At 38.0% G+C, this 12,563-nt stretch overlaps 1 protein-coding gene across 5 annotated transcripts in view; it reads right to left on the minus strand.

The window, feature by feature from the left end:
* Positions 1-12,563, minus strand: part of LOC112108242 (SH3 domain-containing kinase-binding protein 1) — a 379,159-nt gene that overhangs the window by 72,344 nt on the left and 294,252 nt on the right. For all 5 annotated transcript variants that reach the window (XM_026648747.2, XM_026648750.1, XM_029910794.1 and 2 more), the window contains one exon: positions 6,296-6,390. In XM_026648747.2, the coding sequence (XP_026504532.1) occupies positions 6,296-6,390 (95 nt within the window). The remainder of the gene's footprint in view (positions 1-6,295; positions 6,391-12,563) is intronic.

Here is a 12,563-nt window from a genome sequence, read left to right on the forward strand (position 1 = left end):
GGGAGCGCCACCTGTTTCGAGACTCCTATTGCAAAGATCCTGAACCATCCACTTGAATTCTGTCCTAAAAACTAAATTCTATAGTTTATGTTCAGGCTGGGTCCAGAGATCTGGAGGATGACTACTGGGTAAGCAATAGCTTCTTCAATATCTATCTCAGATACTAGGGTACAGTTCAGACAAAGCACAAAAGCATGAACTATGGAGGAGTGCTAAGCACTTTTGCACTGAGTGTCTCCACTCGCTAAGGACATGGTCAATGAACAATTAATTATAAAAGGCTTGTGAGAAGCCACAGAAAAAAAGAAAAAATATAATTAACCAAAATCTCTGCAATTTATCTTGCATGATATCAGATTAGAGAATATTGGGAAATACTGGAATACCCAGAGAGAAGTTGCTGGTTACAGGTTTGGGAGAATTGATCAGGCCAGTCAAATCATCAACTCAGCTATTATCAAAGAAAGATACATTCGTCAAGGCTATGGGGGTGGGAAAGAAGGGATGAATATGAAATCCAGTAGTTCTGGCTCAATAGTACAACTGCAGCTATCTCTGGTTTTACATAAAGAAATATCTAGAAGAAATATTGGGAGTAAGACTCTGATGTCCTTGCCTGGAGATCAGACACCTCACTGGAGTTAAAACAAAGGCTTGGTCAACAAAGTAAAGAGTACAAGCCACAACATTTAAAGCAACTTCTATTTGGTAATGGAAATCTTTAAAAATGACCTCAGTGAAAGCCTCTATCCAGTCAGAAATAGTTTCATTGAAGGCCAGATGAACTAACAGATACTAAATAGGGATACTAAATTGATTTAAAAAACCAAAAGTTATAAAGCTAATGGAACAATAAAGAATCAAATTCCAGAAAAAGTGGTCTTTCAAATACAGCAGTGACTCGTGTTTACTACCTTTAGTCAACATGGAACAAAACAAATTTCATTTTCCCCAATTAATATTTACTAACCTCAATTAACATTTTATTATCTGAATAATTATTTACTTTATTTTATTGAAAAAACATTCTAAAGAAGAAAGTTCATTAAGCAAAGTGTAAACAATTATGGCCTTCAAAAAACGTATTCATGAATAACATCTCTGTTCTCCTCCAAATGATCACAATGGGATAAACTAGTAGGACATTGTATTCCTTTGGTTGATAAGTGAATAAAAGGGATAGATCATGACTTCAGTTTCAAGGTATGACTGATGTCACAATGGATTTTCAAGCAGGATGAAGAGGAATATTGCGAGAAAACAGCTTCTCTGCATGAACAACTTATTAATTTCAAATTAAATTTTTAAAAGGAAAAATAAAGAGATCCAAAATTAGCAAGACTTATGTTTAATTTTTCATCCAAGTATGCAAATTCATCTTTGTTAGCAACTATACATAAGTAATTTGGAAACCATTATAGTACTCCGATTCTGCTATTGGTTAGTAGACAAACTAATGATATTATTGTATTTCTTATATACCAAATGTCCTGATAAATCTAAGAAGAAAAGTATCAGAGGGATAGTCGTGCCACCAGACTCCTCAGAAGAAAACATGCTCAACCTATTTCAGATTCACCTTACACTTAGAAATCAATTCCCTACACAGCATGCAAGATTCATCTCCAGCATAACAATTCTTGTAATATCTCTGTGCATCCATCAGGAAAGACTATGTATACAATTGGAACAAAAGGATAACAGGACTGAATTTGTTTTGCAAAACAATAGGTTTTCCTTATTTTGACAGAGACTAAAGGGGAAGACGGGAATAAAAAGTTACAATCCACTGAAGTGAAACTCCACACGTGCTCTTGGCAGGTAGGCACACGTGTAACAGCTGCATGTCTGTGAAGGTTTAGATTATCTCTAGTGTTTTAATCCTTTCCCTATGGGTTTTTTTCCTGCTTAAGTGAGGGCATTATCTGCGAAGTTCCCATCCTCTTCACATTCGGGTCACTGTCATGATGCCCGTCAGAAACTTCCACAGCCACACTTGAGGAGTAACTTGAGCATATTTTACATGTCCTACTTATTTATACTTGTTAAATTAACTGTGTATTAGCTGCTCACCTATCCTATCCATTATCTGTTTAGGCTCCCCACCATAAGCTGTGATACAACCTGATGGAAAATTAACACATGGACTCACCATGAAAGCTGGATAAATATTAAATATGTTAGCAACAGAGAAAGGACAGAGACAAACGAGCGTTCAGTTTTGAGACACTGGATCTGGTTTTCTTTCAATATGTATACTGACTCATTAAATATATTTATATTCAGAATAGGGCTGTCAATTAATTGGAGTTAACTCATGCGATTAACTCAAAAAAATTAATCGTGATTAAAATAATTAATTGTGATTAATCACACTGTTAAACAATAGAATACCAATTGAAATTTATTAAATATTTTCAGAGGTTTTTCTACATTTTCAAATATATTGATTTCTATTACAACACAGAATACAAAGTGTACAGTGCTCACTTTATATTATTATTTTATTACAAATATTTGCACTGAAACAAAAGAAATAGTATGTTTCAATTCACCTCATACAAGTACTGTAGTGCAATCTCTTTATCATGAAAGTGCAACTTACAAATGTAGATTTTTTTCTGTAACATAATGGCTCTCAAAAACAAAACAATGTAAAAGTTTAGACCCTACAAGTCCACTCAGTCCTACTTCTTGTTCAGCCAATCGTTAAGACAAACAAATTTGTTTACATGTACAGGAGATAATGCTGCCCTCTTCTTATTCACAGTGTCACCTGAAAGTGAGAACAGGTGTTCGTATGGCACTTTTGTAGCTGGCATTGCAAGGTATTTGTGTGCCAGATATGCTAAACATTCATATGCCCCTTCATGCTTCAGCCACCATTCCAGAGGATATGCTTCCATGCTGATGACGCTCATTAAAAAATAATGCATTAATTAAATTTGTGACTGAACTCCTTGGGGGAGAACTGTATGTCTTTGGCTCTGTTTTACCCGCATTCTGCCATTTATTTCATGGTATAGCAATCTTGGATGATGACCAAGCACATGTTTGTTTTAAGAACACTTTCAGAGCAGATTTGACAAAACACAAAGAAGATACCAATGGAGATTTCTAAAAATAGCTACAGCACTCAACCCAAGGTTTAAGAACCGGAAGTACCTTCCAAAATCTGAGAGGGACAAGGTGTTGAGCATGCTTTCAGAAGCCTTAAAAGAGCAACACTCCGATGCGGAAACTACAGAACCCAAACCACCAAAAAAGAAAATCAACCTTCTGCTGGTGGCATCTGACTCAGATGATGAACATGAACATGCATCAGTCCGCTCTGCTTTGGATCGTTATCGAGCAGAACCCATCATCAGCATGGATGCACGTCCTATGGAATGGTGGTTGAAGCACGAAGGGACATATGAATCTTTAGTGCATCTGGCACGTAAATATCTTGTGATGCTGGCTACAACAGTGCCATGCAAGCGCCTGTTCTCACTTTCAGGTGACATTGTAAACAAGAAGCAGGCAGCATTATCTCCTGCAAATTGTAACCAAGTTTGTTTGTCTGAGTGATTGGCTGAAGTAAGACTGAGTGGACTTGTAGGCTCTAAAGTTTTACATTGTTTTACTTTTCAATGCAGTTATTTTTTGTTCATAAATCTACATTTCTAAATTCATCTTTCACGATAAAGAGATTGCACTACAGTACTTGTATGAGGTGAATTGAAAAATACCATTTCTTTTGCTTTTTACAGTGCAAATATTTGTAATAAAAAATAAAGTGAGCACTATACACTTTGTATTCTGTAGAAGACATCCAAAAATATTTAAATGAATGGTATTCTATTGTTGTTTAATCGCATGATTAATTTTTTTAATCGCTTGACAGCCCAAATTCAGAATATTTTTAAATAATCTGACCAATTTTTTGTCATACTTGCCAGCATAGAGAGCTAAGCCAATAATCTGCAAATGTTCACAGACATACAAACTTTTATGTAAAAACAAACAAAAAAAAAAACAAAAAAACTTTTCACTTACTATAAAGCTAGAATTTTGGCTGATTCTACAGAAGTAGAATACAGTTCTCTAACTCAAATTTTAACCATGTATATTTAGTATATTAATGAAATTGGGCGCTTTATTACACATGTGTAATCATATTAAGCCAATGAGTGTGAGAGTGACTGTGTGTGTGTGTAACACCATTTTGACCCATTGTCTTTGGGGGTTTTGTCTGTTTTGTTTTTAAATTCAATTACCACATGCTTGCCATTTAGTAAAAGCACGTACTTACTAAAATAAAAATAAAAACAAACTAAAACCCCAACCAAACCACCAAAAAACTCCAAAGCAAAGAAAACCACAACAAAAACACTAGCAACCCACCCAAACTGGACATATAGCACTTCACTGATGCTGTTGTGCATGTGTACATTTACTATCCTTCCCATCTACTCCCAAGGCTGTTGCATTTGGAAAAGGAACCAACCCATGGCTTATTTGGGTTATGCTGATTTGTCACTGGGTACAAATCAAAGAGTTTTATAATTACTTGTTGTGACGTTGTCTAATTAAAATATAACCATGCAAATCATTATTGCTACCACTGTTATATAATTGCAACGAAGCTTATACAAAGTGTAACACATGGCCAGAAAGGGTTAAGCATCCTGCAGGCTAATTGACCCAGAGTCAACCTGTAAAGACATGTTAGAAATGATAATTAGGGCCATTCTATGGTAGATTGGCTAGAACTTTGAAATACAAACCTATATTGTTAGAAATTAGAGGTGATACTAATTGTATGTGTGTACTCATATCTTGTTAAGATGTTAGCCATGTAAACAGACAGTTCCTGTCTGTCACTATAGCTATTGATTCAGAGATCAAAAGGAAATATTAACATTTAGATGAATCTTGGGTGCAATAATGTAATTGTCTATATGTCTCTTTGAAGTTTGTGATAGACTGTCTAATGGATAAATTGCCTTGTGTTAATTTGGGTAACTAATTACTGGTGATGCTTAGGAAATAAGTCTCCATAATTGCCTATTGTTCACCAAAGGACTCCAACCTGTCAAAAAACTCTATAAAAAAGGGCTTGGGTCCTGATCCTTTTTCTCAGACCTGCTTAATGCTTCATGCAGGGGAAGCTTGAGTCGAAAGGTTGAGATCTCCAGAATCTCAATCTGGAATCACCCTGAATGCAAACATTGGACTATAACCTATGAGCTAATTCTGAAAGAACTCTTTGCAACTATAAATCCCAACATGTCTGCTATGAATCTGAATCTCAAGAACTGAACTCATGTGTGTATGTATACTGATCTTTTAACCCAGTGGTCCCCAACCTTTCTGTTGTAATAGCATATTCATGTTCCCAGAAGAGTGTGGCGGGCGCCGGATGACCAGCCGCCGAAATGCCGCCGGGAAGGGGCAACGCCAAGAAGCGCCGCCGCCACAATGCTGCTGCTTCTTGGCGGCATTTCGGCGGTGACGCTTCTCGATGACGCCACTTCTCGGCGGCATTTCGGCGGCTGGTTGTCCGGCAGCCGCGCTTCTTGGTGGCGGGTTGTCCGGCGGAAGCGCTCCCTTGTCAGGAGGCGGGTGCACATAAATGCCCTGGCGGGCGCCGCGTTGGGGACCCCTGTTTTAACCAATATCCTCCCTCTCTCTTCTTTTTAAATAAATTTTAGTTTAGTTAAAAAGAATTGGCTGTAAGTGTGTATTTGGGTAAGATCTGAAATATTCATTAACCAAGCAGGGTAATCTGTCAGATCCTTTGGATTGGTAGAACTTTTTTGTACGATGAATAAGATTTTCAGTAATCCTCATCATATTTGCCTTGGGTGGAGGCCTAAGGCTGGGTTGCTTTAAAGAAACTGTGTTGTTGGCTTCTGGGTAACCAGTGAGTTGTTACAGAAGCTGTTTTGGTAAATCTAAGTATTTGACTATCCACCAGCTTTGGGCATTGCCTGCCCCATTCTTTGCAGTTCACCCTAGTTGAGTGACCTCAGTTGGCTCCCCTGGGACTCCAGTCACACTTGTAAACTCATAAAAACACAAACTCTGTGCTTTGCTTAATCTTATCAAGATAAGACTTTGAAGCAAAAGAAGAAAAAAACCCGGTCTTCCTGACACCTATTTTATCCTGTTTTAACAAAACTCTATAGTTTTAAGAGCTCAGAGGGAGATTTTCAAAGGCACAAAAGGGAGTTAGGTGCCCAGCATGGAAATGTATATATATGTTTTGAAAGCTGTATTCTGGTTTATGAAAGGAAAATGTTGCCTTTACCTTATTGATAAGTATGACGATATCACCTTCTTTGATTGTTAGTTCATCTTCATTCTGTGCTTCATACGGAAATATTACTTTGCAATACTCCTTGACTGAAAGGAAAAATGTGCAATTCAATAAACAATCTTTTAACATTTTTTATCCAGCTATTTTACTATAAATATAATCATGTTATACTTTGTAAGTGTCTCTATATAAGATATTGTTTTATCTTTTTGCTATTTGTTTCTCTGTAGATTGTAGACCTTCACAAATTGCATGAAATATTCAGAAGTTCTGTATTGACAATTCCTGTATTTATCAGCTAGGAAGGAAAAAAAAACAGAGTTTTGTAGTCACATGTCATGAACCATTTCCATCAAAATAAATGTAATCGTTTGTTATTCCCATCAATGCTTCTGTATTTCTTTCCATAGGCTCACAGAAATTAGAGATGGAAAAGACCTAGGAGGCCAGATAGTCCATTTATCCTCCTGCCAATGCAAGACAATAGATATTTCTAATCTGGTGACTCATAAATATTTCCCTGTATATACATCACTAATGGATGTTTTCCAACATTACTATAAAGTTTTTTCCTCCTTTCTTTCTTCACTGTCTATAAATAATGTGTCTTCTCAGTTCTCAGATCCCAAACACACCTACTCCTAATCATCAACACAACTGTCGTAAAAAAAATCAGATAATTATGACTTGTTGCTATGCAGCGAAGAAAAGTGTGCCAATCCTCACTGAGAAGTTACAAGGACATAGGATCATTCATTTCTGGTATTAGAGTATATATAAAAATATACAATATTTTAAATCAGAGTCCTCTACTAGAAAGATAGCTGGATCCTTTGTAGATTAATATTAAGTAATTACAAAATACACATCTATATAAGACGGTGCATGGGGATGCACTGTGCTTGAACAATTAGACCGTTTAAATGGGGGTAAGGGTCTTTTCTGGTTCACATATTATTACTTAGCAGGGGATGAATTTTAAGTTGCTGTGAAGCGAGTATGTCAAGATCTCTCTGGCTCACAGCTCTCTTCTTGCCAGCCAGGAAAACTAGTACATGAACCATCGGTTTGTAGCCTCTTTCCTCCTCTGAAGAAATAATGATCAGGAAAGGAGGATGAGCACCCTTCTAGAAAGATCCTCTGACAAGAGCCAAGGAGGAAGAGGTTGATCCTCCTGCTACTTTCCAGAAATAGAGAACATCCTTCAATAACAATTTCCAAATACTATTATTTATGTATTAGTTGCTCAGAACAAAATAACGGTCTCCAAGGATTCAGCATGGGAGAACCTGAAACCCACAATTAAGATTTGAGGTGGGAAGCGAGTGGTTAACTACCAGTCTGTAAGTTGAGTCTTGTACCTCTCCATCTTTTCTCTGGGGTCAAGCAAGGAAGTTACTCCAGCTCAACATATTGAGCAGTTCCTCTGGGGTGCTTGACCCCATATCACTGTAGGAGGGAGCAGGCAGAATAGTGGAGATATGGGGGTGGAAGGCTTACATGCACTGGTCTAGAACAGCTGGTTGTGGAGCAAGTGAACCGCAAGGAGAGAGAGACTGATAAAATCCACTATGTTCTCACCATTTCATTTACATGTGGGCTATCATCATAATAATTTTGTCTTTATAGAATCTACACACCACAAAGAAAGATTTTGACAAATAACAGATGTAATAAATGTATACAGAGCTGGTACCAATTTAAGGCTGTATTGCAAAAAAGTGTGTGCAGCATCTTGTGTAAAGCCTCTTGTTATTAGGCAGGACCTTAATGATTCATTTTTATGACACAGAATGGAATGTTGGGAGGGGCTGTCGGAGGAAGTGATTTTCCTTTTTGAATGAGACTCGGGGACTTTGCATTCTCAGGTGCATACATTATTCCTCCATGAATTAATTGGATGTTATGTTCTCAGTATCAGGTGGGAAACAATGCACAGCAGTCTACGGTGAATCAGTAGAAAGAAAGTATTACATTAGAATTAAAACCCCAGTGCTCTCAGAGAAGAGCTCACAGAAAAGGGCAATATACCTAGGTGTTAGTAACACTTATGAGTGTGTAGTCAGATGGGTGACTGCATAAAAAAGATGAATCAACCTCTGGAAAGCATAGCTGTTTAGGAGAAGCAAAAATAAATAGTCAATAGGCTCAGTAGGTCAAACATATAAAATCATATTAACAAAATGAGGTAATATTCTACTTTTCTTCATCACATTAAGACTTCCATAATCATTTGAGCCCAATATAACAACAGGATTAAAATGTTCTTACTTCCAGCAATCATGTTTAGACAGACTAAAAGAAAGGGACAGATTCTAATCTCAGACACACAACATATATGTATACAAAAATAAAATTTTCTGAGACATGTCAACAATCAAGGTCAGACTCAAGCCCATGAAATGTAATGGGATGCTGCTTTTTCAGCCTATTACGCTGGTTGCCAACAAAGAGGTGAGATACACTGGGTATTTACACTGAAAAACTACCTCCTAGAGACCTCAATGGAATTGACTTTTTTTTAAAAATGAGATCAACAGTAAATGAGTGGTGAAAACAATGGCTGCCAGTAGAAATCTGACAAATTACAGCTGTAGACAATAACAAAATAGACACATGCCAAACTCTATCCCGCTGCACCAAAAAGAAAATGTTTGTATAGCCCCTATATTTAGTACTCCCAGCTGCCAGTTTTGTACCCCTTCTTCATCGGCTTCACACTGTGGACTAGTATACAAGGCACACAAACCTGCAGCACTCTTCTTAAGTTCCACCAAATGCCTTGAAATTTCTCTTTGACCTAATGTAAAGGTACGTTTTTAAAATAAGACTCCCTCCCAAACATATGCACATGCAAATTTTGGCAAAGAAATACTGGGGGGAGAGGGGAAGATAAAAGACATGCAATTTGATGATTTTCAGTTCTTACTTAATACTTTAAAATGATATTGCTATGTTTACTCTTTCAAATTATATAAAGTGCCAATAAAAAAACGTGAATCCCAAGTCTTCCTCGCCCCCGAAAATGGAGAAATAACCCTTCTTTCCCAATTCACATTCCTCAGGAAACAGACTGACTGAACAGACAGGCCTTAAAATTGCCCCTGAAAATTAACAAACTCAACCTCTTTTGCAGTGGGGTCCAATTATGGCCCTCTGCACTCTTAACTGTGGCCGCAGAGGGAGTCGTCATCCTTTTTTTTTTAAATGGTGAAGCAGACTTGACTGAATAATCTAGAACTACCACCAATTCTAATTCCTAAATACTTAGCAGTTTATATTCTCTCACTCTACCCTGTGTCTTTCAGGTAAAACGCCTTTCTAATATTACTCCATTTCCCTGATATTTTTACTAAATAACATAATGTAACTTTTGTTACCTTAAGATGTTTGAGTTCCTCAGAAAGCTTTTCCCTGTCTTTATCAAAGCCTGTACATACCCATAAAAGGGGATCAATTGTTTCTTCCACCTTACAGAGTACACATAGTCCATCTTTGTGTCTATTTATTAAAAAAAAAATTGTTTAAGCCACAACAGCTAGTTAGTACTCTAAACTAAATTATTTCACTTTTTCTACTCAGTCTCTGATGTATGTTGTTATCCTCAGCTGTATGGCACAACTCAAAAAATCTTCTTCCGCTTTCTTCATTAATCCCAAATTTTTGCCATTCCTTTTTTAGGTTTTTCTGTACTAGGCTTTTAAATTCCTGTTTACTCAAGGGTATTTCTATGCCAGTCCTTTCATTTCATTGTCTGCCTTTTCATTCCCTGTTATCCCAATATGCTCTGGGATCCAAGCTAATGCTACACGTATCCTCATCTGTAGTAACTTTCATTAGAAATATAATTTCATTGATTAAATCACTTCTACATACGGACACACCTTTTTTTATCATCATAAGACCTCAGACTGAGTAAAAAACAAAATAAGAATGACCACTTCTGTTGGGAGTACACCCCAGATCTGATTTAATGCTAGCATTATTACTACTAGTTTGGCTGTCATGACAGCTATAAAATCAGATTTTCTGTTAGAAGTACTAATGCCAACTTTTGGTATACAATATGCTGCCCCTACTCTTCCTGTTTTTTCTTTTTTTGGATCCATCTGTATATATTTGAAAAAACAACAACTAATTTTCATTTATATACTGGTACACTTCATTTTTATTACCTACTGTCTCTTTTTTATGCTTAAATTTATAAAATAAATCTAAATCCGCATTTGGACATGCAACTTTCCATCTATAACTAATTTTCCCATGACTAATAGTTTTGACTTTGTTTAGCTTTTCCTTGCCTTTCAACTTCTGCTTCCACACTTTAACTTGGTCATGTGGATTTCTAACATCATGGGCTATCATTCGCCTATCGAATTTTCAACATGCCTCATGTATTTGTTTGGTATTTTCCTCATTGCAATTGCCATTAACTTTTGGCCCAGAAAGTTAGGTCCAGTAGTTTCATTTGTAGAGTAACTGGCATTTCACTAGAAGCTACCTGTAGTGTGTATATGAGTGTAGTAATAAATGAACCGCATACAACTCGCAGTGCCTGGGCTTATATTAAATCTAATTTTTTAAGTTCTGATTTTGATGCTGACCCAAAAGCTTGGCAGTCATAGTCAATAATTGGGTCAATTAAAGCTCTGTGTACTATCAACAGTGTTTTCTTATCTGACCCCCAAGCAGGCCCAGCCAAACTTATAAGCAGGTTACTACTTCCTGTATGTTTATCTTTAACACAGTCTATATGATCTTTCCAAAGTAATTTAGCATTAAATATTACCCCTAGAAATTAAAACCTTTTCCGTATCGTAAAGACCAATACTTTGATTTTAGTGACGGAGAACTTGAAACCTCATGCATTTCCCCAGTCAGAGGTCTTTTGTAACGCTTTGTTGATTCTCTTTTCTCCCACTTCAGTATTCCTGCTCCTAATCCACAGAGCACAATCATCTGCAAATAGAGTGACACCTACTCTGGCACTTATTCATGTTGGGAGATCATTTATTATTATATTAAAGAAGATCAGGCTGATAACACTTCCTCGTGGTGTATCATTTTTAACATTACATACTGTATATTTGACATAATTTTCCCAACTCTGACCTGCCTGGTCTTTTTACTCAAAAATTCTCTAATCCACCCATATATTCCTCCCCTTATCCCTTGTGCACCTATTTGGTACAACAAGCCTTCCTTCCACAGCATGTCATAAAACTTTTCAATATCTATGAAGATAGCTATCACAAAACCTTTGTGCCCCATACAGCTTCTAATTTAACAATTTGATCAACGGTGCATCTTCCTCTCCAAAAACCACTCTGCACCTCATCTACAATGCCACTGTTTTCCAAATAGGCAGCCAATCTTTCATTCATCATTCTCTCCATACTTTTTACCCAGGCAGGCTGTAAGGGCGATAGGTCTACAGGCACCACTTCTGTGGAGTTTGCCTGGTTTCTGAATTCGTATGTTTTTGACAGTTTGCCTGGTTTTTGCACTGGAACTACTGCACGTTTCTATTCTAGTCTTATCACTCCTTTTTCCCATATAGTATTATTGTCATTACCACAGGTCTTGAACCCAGGCCTGCAGGATTCCTGGGAGCAGCCACACTCCAATCCTCCATCTGGCAGCCTGCTGACAATGGCTTACCTGGGACCCACCAAACCCCGCCCCAGTGTGAGGCTCCAACCCTGAAGTCCAACTGGTGGAATCCCAGAGCAGCTGACTGGTCCACTGGCAGCAGGAGGAACAGGAAGCTCCACCCTGTTCTGGACGGTATGCCTTGTGTTTCCTGCTCTGTGGCTTGGTTTCCTGGGATCCCGACCAGGCTTGACTCTTGGCATCTGACTTGTGGTTCCTAACCTCCAGTTATTCTCCTGCCTCTGACCCTCTAGTACAGGCCTGCACAACTCGTAAAGCAGCGAGGGCCATATTACTCCAAAGAAAATAGCTGAGGGCGGAAACCCCCCTGGCCCCACCGAACCCCCCCGCCAGACCCCTCGAAACACAACACCCCACCCCCAGTGCCGCCCTCCCCGTCGAAACAACCACCCCCAGCACCGCCGAAACAACCCCCCCCAGCGCTGCCCGCCCCACGGAAACAAATCCTCCTTCCCCAGCGCCGCCCCACCAAAACAGCGGTATTGAACCTTTGCAATATGTTATAGCGGGCTCCTAAGATAGTATAATTAAGGTAAAAGAAAAACGTCTTTTTGCTAGAAGTAGAATAAGATCTCCCCCCCCCCCC

The sequence above is a fragment of the Terrapene carolina genome, unplaced genomic scaffold, assembly GCF_002925995.2.
Source record: "Terrapene carolina triunguis isolate 2854851 unplaced genomic scaffold, T_m_triunguis-2.0 Scaffold22, whole genome shotgun sequence".
Taxonomy (NCBI): Eukaryota; Metazoa; Chordata; order Testudines; family Emydidae; genus Terrapene; species Terrapene triunguis.